The 13,421-nt window shown below is 36.3% G+C and overlaps 1 protein-coding gene across 1 annotated transcript in view; it reads left to right on the top strand.

Annotated features, from left to right (window-relative positions):
• The window catches only part of MDGA2 (MAM domain containing glycosylphosphatidylinositol anchor 2), a 777,847-nt gene that overhangs the window by 520,023 nt on the left and 244,403 nt on the right, over window positions 1-13,421 (top strand). Inside the window, exon 6 of the mRNA XM_057722267.1 lies at window positions 11,861-12,130. Within this exon, the coding sequence (XP_057578250.1) occupies window positions 11,861-12,130 (270 nt within the window). The remainder of the gene's footprint in view (window positions 1-11,860; window positions 12,131-13,421) is intronic.

The following is a 13,421-nucleotide window of genomic DNA, read 5'->3' as shown; positions in this document are numbered from 1 at the left end:
AACATGATACTGTACTGATACCTACTACAAGGTCTATAGTTTAAAACTGTCATTTTCTCCAGTGCAGACCACAATTTTATGGTTTTGTAACATAGTCCAATAAAGTGGCTCCTAACCACACACAAAACTTGGAATCAAATCTCTCAGCTCTGGCACCTTTATTTTTAACAAATTATGCTCTGATCCTGCTTCTCTTTTCCTGTCTTTTTCATGTAATTAACCATGGGGAAGGAATATCAATGTAAGCACAAAAATAAATAATAGTTAATATGTCTGTACTTGAGAACACCTTACAAAAACATGCTTAGCCCTTCATAAAGCAGAATCTGCACATGTCTCAGGTTTCCCAGGGCAGGCCTTGATCTCCTGAGGCACCCCTCACCTCCTAGGATTAGATTCCTCATTTCACATTTTCAGATGCACACATTTCAGAGGCGAGAGCAGAGATCCCAGCTAGCAGGCTGGTAGCAGATACTTGGTAAGGGCTGAGGGACTCATGACACTCTCTTGTCTGGGTTGTGACCCAGTTCAGCAAACAGGATATGATATTCTTATTCTGTTTTATGAAACTAGTCCTGGAATCCCACGTAAATAATCATTATAGTGCTTAAATGTGTTAAGGATGAATGTGTGTATAATTTGTATGCTTTGATGTCTTTAATTTGACCTTTGGCCCCAGTATCGTATTTAGCAAAATACAACCACTTTTGTCCCTTGCGAAGCAGTATTTTATAGCAAGCTTTAGAAACACCAGCAGAAGTCTCTCTCTCTACCCCCACCCTCCATCCCATGATTTATACCTAAATGTGGGGATATATTACTTCTTCTCTTGCTTTTTTAAAATTGTACCTGCCTAATCTGATATTTTGGGGTTGGTGGTTGAAATATCCATAGATGAAGACTTGGTTAATAGTTTCTCTTTGTGACCGTGCTTATTACTATTCCATGTAAGAACACGCGTGTTTTTCGTACTCTTTTCTTCGTGGCGTATTGTCAGCTGCCACTGTTGTTCTCTGTTTTCCTGTCTCAGGAAGCCTTTTCTTGTTAAATTTCTCCTCCTTACCTTGTGAAGTCTGAGAACTTAAATAACTGAGCCTATTATAGTTTTGTATAAGTTAGGAGTGAAAACACTGGGAGCAATGGCCTAAGAGCCTCTTCCACAGTCACTTCAGAATGTAGGCTTTTAAATTATGCCTTAGGGGGTTCACAAGTCCTTTTTGCCTTCTGTTCTAAATGGTAGAGATTTCTGGAAGCCTGACTAGCAAACTATGTTTATTTTTGCCTTCCCTAGGCTTTTATTATAATAGAAGATATTAATTTTATCCCTTCTTTTCTATTAGAGCACCTGCATTAATTCTTCCTCTGGCATAAATATCATCAGGAATTTAATTAGAGCTTGAAAATTATCAACTTTATTTCACTCTGGAGTTTATCTACAATGCTTTATATCCATCACAAGTCAGATGCCTAGATTAGAATCTCAGCTCCACCATTCACTATGCATGTGACCTTGGGAAAGTTATCTAAAGTGTTTTCCCAGGTTGGTAATAAGTAAAATAGGTAATAATAGTAGCTATTTCATACAATTACATGAGAATATATGTAGAGCTTTTTGAAGAGTGCCTGGAACATATTAAGGACTGTAATTGTCTCTATATAATTGCAGACACCTCGAGGGCAGGATTTTTGTCTGATTTGTTCTATCATCTCCAATGCCTAGAACAGAGCCTGACTCACAGTTGGCACTTAATAAATATATGTTGAATTAACAGTTTTTCTTTAAATAAAACACACTTTATTCCTTTGTTTGCTGTTAGTTTATTTTGTTGCTATCAATGACCCGGCTAATTAAGCTCCTGATGTGATTTCTAATCTTTGCTACATCTTGGAACCAATTTAGATATTTGAGTAACCTGAGTATAGATATGTCATAAGTTTAGAAGACTGTATGTCGAGGTATTTTCCTAATCAAGGCAGACATTTGGCCTGGGCAGTCCTTTGGAAACTAATGGAATTCCCAGAGAGGCAAGCAAAAGCCCACCAGAGTTAAATCAACATTAGTCTTTAAGATTAGCTATGAACCACCTTAGCCAAATTACTGTAACATGAAGTTATTGAATCATAAAAAAGATTCAAAATGTAACACTGTAATACAGTGTCACCAGGATGAGTAATAAAAAGAGAAAAAAAAAACCTAATCTTTATCAGAACAATAAGACAGAGTAAGAGAGTAACTGATGGGAGAGTACCTTTTTGCACAATCCCTCTATGTTATAATACTGGTTGTAGAAATACCAGCTGCCTCCATTTCAGTAGCTGTGATGGCCAGATCAGAATTATTGTTTTGTTTTCTTTGCTATTCTAGTGAGGCCTCAAGAAGTATAGCTGGGCGATCAACACCAGGTGGTCTTAGAGGTGATGCCTTTATCTGTTCTCCTGTTGCTGTGTCACTCTTACAGAAGAGCCTTAAATCTTAACTGATTTTTAAAATTCTGTATTGAATTACCCACATACTGGTCCTCTGATGGCAAAGGCCATATGCCTTTAGTTTTGGTTTCAGGGATATAATTTGGTTTAATCAAATGGTTTATTAATAGTAGTGTATGTGCTATAAGCAAGCAAAGAATTAAGTGCAAAGTAGTGAAAATAATATGCTGTAATTATTTTATGTGAGTGGTGCACTAAATTTTGATAGAGAAGTTCTTTACTATCACCTTGTTAGTGATATAAAGCATGGTTAAGTTTAGATAGGTTGCACAATGAGAGAGCTGAAAGGTCTTCACAGCTGGTATTCTTCAATGAATGGTTCATGAAATCCTGAGATTTTCATGTTGATTTCTTTTTTTTTTTTTTTTGGTTATGTTTATGGCAAATATGCCTTACGTGGTGTTTCTGTTCTCTAATCTTTAAGTTCAACATTCTTGTATTCAATAAGACTGTATTGAGCACACAATTTTTTGCCAAATCCTTTTCTGAAGTGCCGTTACTACAAATATGAAAAACATCACCCTTTTCAGGGATAATTCAATTCTTAAATATCTCACAGTGAAAGGGGAAAGTAAATGTTCTAATGGTGGCTAGGGTGTGTGGGGAGGGCTGTGGGGAAGCTATTATAAGCCACTAGGCTTGTACAAAAGAGGAAGGAATTCCGTTTTGCCTTGGACAAAAACTAGGAACTTGGTAAGGAACTGACATTGACATGTGACCATGGTAAAGGGGTTTCCTGGGTGAGTAAGCACTGGAAGAGAACCCCAGGCAACAGGCAGAGGACGTTCATGCCTTGTTGATTTTATGTGAGGACATCTTTGTAAACTGGCACCATTCCTACAAACCTGGTATCTTCTATGACGCACAGGAAAACCCCACAGACAGCAAGTTCCTTGGTTGGAAGTGCTTAACTTGGATCTTCTCCCCATGCGTGATGACCCTCTGGGCTTCTGCTGCAGCTGCAGGTGATGCCCAGTTTCTGGTAAACTTGAATGAGACCATGTTTTGCTAAGATTTCACCTGTTGGAAAGAACATTAAGGGAGTGTTGACCAAGGGAGGAAGATATATGTGGCAATAAAATTCTTCTTCATCATGTTTTAACAATATTTATGAAGACTTTTCAGGCCATTAAGTATTAGTACCCCAGCTATTCGCATAACGTATTGACTGAAATAAGCTTTTGACTTTATTATCTTTTGCTCACCTTGGAATACAAGTTCCAATTCTAGTTTTTCTGTGTATCTTGTTTAATGACTAGATTCAAATGTAAATAACACTTGTTATAATTTGTGAGTTCTGATTTCATTGAAGAATATCTTTTTGGCAAATTTCTTTTTTTTTTAAGTATTTATTTATTTATTTGACTGCGCTAGGTCTTTGTTGTGGCATGTGGGATCTTTTTTTTTTTTAGTTGCAGCATGCAAACTCTTCGTTGCAGCATGTGGGATCTAATTCCCTGACCAAGGATTGAACCCAGGCCCCCTGCATTGGGATTGTGGAGTTTTAGCCACTGAACCACCAGGGAAGTCCCCAAATTTGTTTACTCATTATGTTGTGACGGCATAAATATCCTGATCAGGAATCATAAATGCACATGACTTCAGAGAACAGGGAGGTGATGTAAATACGTGGTCACCCTCGACAATGGGAGTCATGGGGGGAGGACCAGTTCTTGTCCTATTGGGATGTAAGGTTCTGAGTGTAAGAATTCTTTGGCTGTTTTGTTCACCCTTATATCCCAAGTGCCTGTCACAGGCCTTGGTACATAGTAGGTGCTCAATAAATGCTTATTAACTAATATGTTGAAATGTGTTATACTGCAGAAAACAAACAATACCTAGACATTTATTCCTAATAATAACAATAAATAATAAATAAGATTGTCAAACAAAACCCATCCGGGGAACCCCTTTTTGGAACTGATGGTATTATGCAGTAGGGCTCTTCTAGGAAACTTTTATGTAATTTTCCATGAAGGAACATATTTATTCTGCCTTGCAGAACTATCTGTCCTCTGAATATTAAAAAAATGAAAAATGCTTGCTAGCTTCAATATCTGTAGCAATTCTCTCTCCTATGAATACTATTTCAAATATTGCCATATCCTGGAGCATTATTTTAAATAGAATTTCCTCATATTATATCATTCCTGGGCTTCATGAGAATCAATCAGTTTGTCAATAATGATAATATTTGAATAATAACTTTAACTACATGTGTGGATTATTTTGAATTTTCAAATCAACTTCTTATAGATTCTCTCATTTTTATCATGTGAAATGTTCATTGCTACCTGTATTTCAATGAAATATCTGTTGAAAATGAATTCCAATGAAATGCCTGAAAATATAGTGATTCTTGTATCTCAGTGAAGTGACTTCTTTTTGCAAGAAAAACTTTTTTCTGTTCCTTGAATCTTTAAACATAGCATGTCTCTCCATATAGAAGCTGGACTTGGTTTGTCTATCATGTGTATATTTTTTAGTTTAAAAAATGTAAGGCCATGGAAGAGAAGCAGAAAGTTAGTTGTATATATTTTTACTTCTTCTTCCTTTTATTCATGCTGTGCTGTTACTCATTTTATTTTGTGCTTGTATCCTGATGGGTAAAGGTGGCCCTACTTACTTCTGATTTCTTCCTTATTCTTTCTTTATCCTTTTCATATTATCCCCGTGTGGCCAACTATTGGTCATTGAATTTACATGGAAAGGCTGTCCTAGCAGACACTGCGAGTGCCCTGCTTTCTCCTCCTTAGCCTCTTCTGGAGGTTGTTGCAGTTTCTTTTGACAGATTCTATTCAATATCCTTCTGTCTGAAGACTTTTGCTGGACTCAGCAGTGTTCAGCCAATACAGAAGGTTGGGAAGTTAAGACCCCTAGAATGATCCTTAACTAATGAGGCATGGGAGTTGGTAGATAAATACCCCATACCCCAGCCAGCCTCCTCACGTTTCAGAGGGAGAGTTCTGAGATGTGTCCTATCTAGTTTCCCAGAGGGTGCAGCAGCAAGGAGCCAGGTTTCCCACTGTGACAACCATTCATTAGGGCTCCTTCACTGGGTTTTCTCCCTTCTTTGTCTCTTCTCCAATCCTTCAGTATGCTTCCTGGGATCCACCCAAATGAAACACTTGTATCAAGACCTGCTTTTGGGAGGATTTTTTATTTTTTTCATTCTGGTGGGGTTTTTGTTTGTTTGTTTTTGTTCGTTTTGTTTGTTTTATGTTCTTCCTTCCTTGTGATTTTTCCCTGTGACTCAATATTCACATTCCTTCTAATCAAAGAATCATATGTCTCAGATTCTCTCTAACTCAAGGCAACCGACGGCTTTTACCATATTTAACTACTTCATATCAATTTAATCAAAGAGTCGGGGTGGAAAAACTAATTTCCTTTTTAAAAATTAAAAGGCCCAGATCCATGGGGAACCAAAGCTCTAAAAATATAAAGACGATTAGCACTGCGTTGTGTTCAGCTTTTTTAAACCATGTTTATCTTCAGCAAGCTATTATGTTAGGTAGCAGCCGAAACAAAACACCAAAGAAGCCATTGATCTCAGCTAAAATACCATAGTATTTTCTTCCTACAGAATGCATTCTTAATTAACTCCAGACTAAATCTTTGTGTTATACATCCGGAGGACCTCACGAGGAATTGACTCTAAAATTAATGGTCATGAATCCCAGTCTACAAACTCAGGTTTGAAAGAAATTTATCTTTATTATTTTATAATTCGACTTCATTTTTAGTTCAACTGCCTAGTCTGCCATAATTTCAGAAATTGTATCTCAGTCAACGTGGAGTTCCCATTTCCACCAGATTTTGTTTAAATTCTAGGGGGTACTATGTGGGACTTGCAAGGTGTGGGGTATGAGATCTGGATCTTTTTACAGACACTTATCTCCTAAGGTCTCCCTCCTTCCTGCTGTCTTGCCACTTTCAATTCTGGTCCGTCTTTCTGCTTCCTCCATTCCGTCATGTGGGGCTGGGGCTGTTCCCCTACGGTATGGAGCCTTTCCCGTGAGACTCTCTATGTTGTGAGTCTAGCCAGTCACACTTAGTGGCCTTGAACCAGGAAGGGACACATGCATCCCCTCTGCTCTTAAGTATCCAGATGTTTGGGATTTGATATGGGACTCAAGAAGCTTGAAGTCTCAGACCCACTGAAGTAACTGTTGCTCAGCCCAAGAATACTCTTCTTTTTGTTTGCCAGAAGGCGTGGAGCTGAAGGGAACATGGGAAGAATTCTCTTCCTGAGAGATATTTCCTAAAATATACTTTCCATGTTGCAGTTATTAAAGGGTTTAGGATTTTGGAAAATAAAAACCATAGACTGGCCTCTGCTCTCTTTCATTTCCCTTCCCTTCTTTTCTCTTTCTTTGTCTGTCATTCTACTTCATCACATCCTTCCTAGGACCAATAATTTATAGATCAATTAATCTATCATCTATATCTATCTATCTATCTATCTATCTATCTATCTATCTATCTATCTATCATCTATCTATCATCTATCTATCATCTATCCATCTATCATCTATCCATCTATCATCTATCTATCTATCTATCTATCTATCTATCTATCTATCATCTATCTATCATCTGTCTATCTTCTCTTGTATTTCCACCACAGAGAATATCAAGCATGCTAGAATGTTGGTGTACTGATCTTAAAGGATAGAGTTAAGTCTCCAAGACAATTGCTATGGTGACCCATGCCTTCCATGATTGAGTGCTGGCAAGATTCTCGTTCTGAAAGTCAGATGGGTGCTTATCTATGAGCACTGTGTACATAGAGAATGTTTATAGCTGGTGGTGTGTGTCTGTGTGTGTGTCTTGTTAAAAGCAGGCTTAGTTGGAATAATTTTTATGTAATTTGAGCCATGTTTTGGCAATAACTATAAAACATGTTTAAAATAATCTGTGATTTTTAAAATATATATAAATGGTTCACTTAATGACAGATTTCCTTTGTTTATTTTATGTATTTCACCTTTTTCTACTTTTTACTTTGGTTTGATGAACATTCCAAATAAAAATTAACATATTGTCCATTCAGTGTTTCTCTTGTCCCTTTTCAACTTCCGTGTTTCATTTCTTTATTACTTAAAAATGAGCTTCAGTGAGTAATCTGTCTCTCACATGTTGCTGTGAAGAATGGCTGGATGTCTAGATTCTCCAATATGTTTTAGAACAATGCTCTTGTCTCATGGTTATAAGGAAGCTGATGATCTTGATGGCTTTACGTGTTTATTCTTATGTAGTGAGGGGGTACTTCAACCAAAACATGCAATAGACATGTAATGAACACTCAGCCAACTCCATGATTTAGTGCAGTGAGATTAATCTTTCTTAATTTCCTAATTACTTATATAAGTGCAGAAGAGGAAACAATGCATGGACTCAGGGTAGTGTTGGAGAGTTTTAAGAGCATTTTAAAAATTAGCATTCGCTTGCAATTCACTTTTGCCTATGAGTTTTTAAAGGCCCTATGAAAATGTTGAACCTTGAAAAATAAGAGTTTCAACCTATGAATTAAAAATATATCAATAAAACAAAATAATAAATGTTTTATTATGTGTCCTCAAAATGTATGGGTATATGTAACTATTTTTTAAATAAATAAATAAATTTATTTGTTTATTGGCTGTGTTGGGTCTTCATTGCTGTGTGCAGTCTTTCTGTAGTTGCAGAGAGCGGGGGCTAGTCTTCCTTGCAGTGCGAGGACTTCTCATTACAGTGGCTTCTCTTGTTGCGGAGTGCAAGCTCTAGGCGTGCAGGTTTCAGTAGTTGTGGCACACGGGCTCAATAGTTGTGGCTCTCGGCCTCTGGAGCACAGGCTCAGTAGTTGCGGCACACGGGTAATAGCTCCACGGCATGTAGGATCTTCCTGGACCAGGGCTGGAACCCGTGTCTCGTGCCTTGGCAGGCAGATTCTTAACCACTGCGCCACCAGGGAAGCCCTTAACTATGTTTTATGTGATATGGCGTACGACCTCCAAAAGTCAAAATGGTTTTAAAATATCTGTCAGGTGCATCAGAGTCAAATATAAAAATTGCACTTTTTTTCTGACATTTTTTATACTAGTTATTCATTTATCCGTCTGCCCACTTATTGATTTGCCTTACCAATATTTATTAAGCACAGGACCTGTACAAGCAGAGAACCAGGCTATGGGGGTGGTAATGAAAATAATGACAAAATAAAACACTTTTTCAGTGCGTATTTTGTACTAGGTACTATTGTAAGTGCTTAACACATATTAAATCATCTCACCGCTGTAAGACAGTTATTCTCCTCCATTTCAACAGTGGAAAACTGAGGTACTCAGGAGTAAAAGAACTAGGCCAAGTTCACACAGTTTTTAAATAATAGCAGTGTCAAGAACCCAGGTATTGTTCTCCAGAATTTGTGTTCTTACCGTTCAACTGTCAGGCCTTATTTCAGAAAATGCAGTCATGATGCGTCTGTCTGAAGAGCCACAGTGGAAACCTGGCTATTGCTATAAGATGTGATATGAAAGGGAAAATAAGGGGGATATGGAAGCTTATAACAAGGGAGTAACTAGCCCAGGATGAAATCTCTTCTTAAAATATTTTTAATAACACACAAAAGTATTTTTTTTATGTTTTTCCTACTTTAATTTTTTTTCTCTGTGGCATGATGTATACTTAAGCTTGATGAATCCAGTGTCCCAATGGTTCTTAAGCATAGCCTTGTAGTTTAAAAAAGCTGATATTTATAAAATCAAAAGTAAGATGCTAGAACAAAATGACAATTTCACCTTTATCTTTTTAGAATTTAAAGCTAGAAAATTTTGTTACTAAAATGCATATGAGCATTCTTAAAGTCTTGAAAGCATTAGCCAATTTGGGGGTCTTTATGGGATATTTTTAATATCAGGGATTATCAGAGAAAATAATGCCATCATTAAGAAAATTGAACAATGCTCTGTTTTCAATTCAGATTTGGAACAGAGAATTTTTAATAAGATTGTGAATACATTTCAGCAATGCACTGTAGGTAAAAGAGTGGTCTTATTTTATATGTATTATTTTATGAGCTTTGAAATTCTCTTGAGCCTTTTTCTTCAAATATTGTCTATCTAATAGAAAAACAACTCGTCCTTATACAAGTCAATTTCAGGGGCAAATATTTCTTGACTTAATGTTACCATTGTGTGTTTTCATAATCTAAACATATGCTATTAATGGCCCTTAGGCCTTGGGACTTTTGACATACTAAAACATGATGTAAAGCAAATGAGTTTTATTAATATGATATAACTGTTGAACTCTTCAGAATTTTAACTAAATGCCTTTGTAAGATTATACTGTTTACCTCAAACTGGGCTTTAGGGATTTCTTTTACTTTTTCATAATGCTATGTCAATAATTAACTATAATATCTATTTTAAAAATATTTAATTAGTAGTGTCTTTTTTATCAGCTTAACAATATTAAATAACTCTTTGAGATGCTTTCTTTTCTACCAAATTGCAGTGCCTTTTGCCTCTTATTTTCATTTTGTGCATTTCCCAACAGGTTTATCATAGATCTTTATAATTTTAAGTCAACACCTCACAAGGGCAATTAAGATACTTTGAAAACTTGCATATGGCTCAAGATGATGTTAGAAGGGCCAACATACAACAGTGATGTTTCAAAAGGTCCTCCAGGCATTCCATGCCAATTCCACAGAACCATAATTGTAGTATGGAGTTGTTTTCGTGCTTTCCTCTGGCATCTTTTCAAATTTTTTTTTTGAGGCAACATTGATTTATAATATTATATAAGTTTCACGTGCTCAGTGTTATATCTCTACTTCTGTATACCCTACAGCATGCTCACCACTAAGTATTTGGTTTCCATCAGTCACCATACAGTCGATCCGCTTCACTCATTTCACCCTCCCCCTGCTCCTTTCCCTCCGGTAACCACTACTCTGTTGTCTATAGCTACATGTTTGTTTTCGTTTGGTTTGGTTTGTACATAAATTCAGGGGTTTTGTTTGTTTTTATATTCCACATATGAGTGAGATCATATGGTATTTGTCTTTCTGACTTATCTCACTTAGCATAGTACCCGAAGGTCCATCCATGTCCCCAAATACAAGATTTCATCTTTTTTTATGGTTGAGTAGTATTCCATTGTATATATATATTCAAACCAGGGAGACAATATTGAACCACACAAGGAGTGTACCTTTTATTCTGAGAAAAGCACTCTGCAACTCTAAGCTGAAATTAATATCTAAAAAAATTGCACAGTACAATTGAACACTTTATGTTCCCCACATGGATAGATTTCACTTTTAACTTTGGCATCAAATATTTCAGAATGTGTGAACTCAAACATTAGCATAATGCATTTCCCCTGTTTTTATTTAGAAATGCATTACATAGGCTGGCACTGTGGTATAAACAGGAAGAAAAACGCTATATGTGAACAGAGTTTTTGTGCAGTTTCTGCTTTAAGTGTTTGATGAAAAGTCTTTAATACAACATTCTTTATTGAATGTATATTTATCTACAATCTTTTTTTTTACCTGAAAAGTTGCAAACCACTTGTTGCGTTGGCCAGAAAGTTCACTCGGGTTTTTCCGTAAGATGTTACAGAAAAACCCAAACAAACTTTTTGGCCAACCCATTATTTTCACTGGGGAGATTATTACAATCCAGACATTGGAGTGGTGGCCGTCATTGTTTGGTGACTGTGTTTGAACAGTGGTTTATTTGTTTCTAAGTTTTAAAGCAGTGGCTATGAAAACTCATTGCCTAAACTTTCTGAACAGAGAGGTTAGAGATGAAATATGGGGACTGCTTTAAATTACATGATTTTTTATTCCTTTCAAGATGAAAAACCAGGCCCACTGCCTGGTAAAAACCTGAAGTGATCTTTTATCTTACTTGGTTGTATTCAGGTTGCAAAATATGTATTGTCTCACCTCAGAATGATCCAAAAATTAAATAAATGACGATCTTCACCATGAAAATACCAAGGACTAAACAGCTGCAGTGTTTATACCTGGAAGGACAAAAACAAATGGTGATTGTCAGCATTAAAAGAGAAAAGGATTTTTGTTTTAAAACTTTAATCCCTCTTGTCATTCTAATTTTGGAACAATAATCCAAGAATACATAAATTTTTATTCCCTTCTCCATGTGTAAGAGTCTTAATACAATTCCACAGGTTTATACCACATAATTAAAATAAGTAACCATTCTACACGGTTTAAATTTGATTAATGCAATAAGATTTTGGCACAAGAGAACAATATGTCATTTTAATTGTTTGAGTAAATATAAAGCTTACTGTTGAATTCTGGTTGTAGTAGATCTAAATAGGTGCATGTTCTTTTGTTTATGTCTTTTAGCATCTCCGTCAATTAAACTCTTGGTGGATGACCCTATAGTTGTAAATCCTGGAGAGGCCATAACCTTAGTATGTGTTACAACAGGAGGAGAGCCTGTGCCCTCTCTCACCTGGGTCAGGTCCTTTGGGACTCTGCCTGAAAAGACTGTTTTGAATGGAGGAACTTTGACCATACCTGCCATCACCTCAGAAGATGCTGGTACTTACAGTTGCATCGCCAATAATAATGTGGGAAACCCTGCAAAAAAGTCCACCAACATCATTGTGAGAGGTAAGTTTGCCTAGAGAATGTTACAGCATAAATTTCTAGGTTAGCCAGGCTATGATAAAGCAAGTAATGTTAATAAATAAGTTGTTTAGTTATGAATGTAAGCTAAGATTCCTAAGTCTTAGTAACAGTGCTTTATATTTGCATTGAATAGTTTTCATAACATATTCTTAGTGATACTGTGGAGTAATTTTATAATATGTTCTTAGTAAAAAAAAATGATTAAAATCCAAATGTGGCATAGAGCATTATGCATTGTTATACAGATTGTGTATTAGTTTAAGCATGTAACAAATGCATCAACTTAAATTTTAATAAACATTTATTGAATCCCTATTACATGCAGAACTTTAAATTATGGGACTACATAGAGATCTATAAAGCATTACCTTGTACTCAAGGATTCTACTGTCAGATTGAAAATAAAAATGCATCAATTTATAGCCATATGATGTAGTGTTTGGCAAGCATAAGCAAAAGCTTATAGACCTAAAAATTATAGTAGTTTCTGGCTGAGGTTATGAGGGAATATCTAAGGACATTTGCATCAAGTCTTGTAGGCTGGATAGAGTTTTCACAGACCAAGATTAGCTAAAGTCATGGAAGAGTCACAGTTAGTGAAAGGTAAAGTTTATCTGAGGAATTGATGTAAAAGGTGGGTCACTAAGTCAATAGCGGTGATGTTCTAGCTAGTGTGCTGGCCGTGCATGTGGAGGAGATGCTAACCTTCCATTTCGGAGAAGGTGAAGTCACTGTGCAAGGAGAGCATATGCATCTTCATGTCTCACTTCATCTGGTGTGGTCCTCAGCTGGGGATGGAGGATGGACACCAGTGCCTCTAAAGTTAGAATAGACATCCATATGCCCAAGAGGACTCTTCCAGCAGACGAATGAAAATTTATCATAATGGAGGATTATGATGGAAGCAAAACATAATTGAAAATATTGAGATAAATGCTTGTGATTTTGTGAACATAGGTTGTGGTGGTTTTAGTGGCCGTGTTTATCTGTTGCCATCCAAACTATCAGAAATATGCTACTTGGCCAAAAATATACTCTGGTCAAAATATTACAGGATGTTACAGTGTAAATCAAGACACTGGATACTGCACTATCTGCTACAAAATTGTAAGCCATGCAATATTTAGTAATTGCAAGATACACTGTTAGTTTATGTATCGTTATAAAATAAAACATCATGGCAATTGAGCTACCGCAGTATTTTCCTATGAGATTGAATATTATTGAAAGAAGTCTTTCAGATTTGTTCATACTTAGGTTTTCTTTTAAACCA

Source organism: Hippopotamus amphibius, chromosome 2 (assembly GCF_030028045.1).
Source record: "Hippopotamus amphibius kiboko isolate mHipAmp2 chromosome 2, mHipAmp2.hap2, whole genome shotgun sequence".
NCBI classification, from domain to species: Eukaryota; Metazoa; Chordata; class Mammalia; order Artiodactyla; family Hippopotamidae; genus Hippopotamus; species Hippopotamus amphibius.
This window is presented reverse-complemented; position numbering and strand designations above follow the sequence as displayed.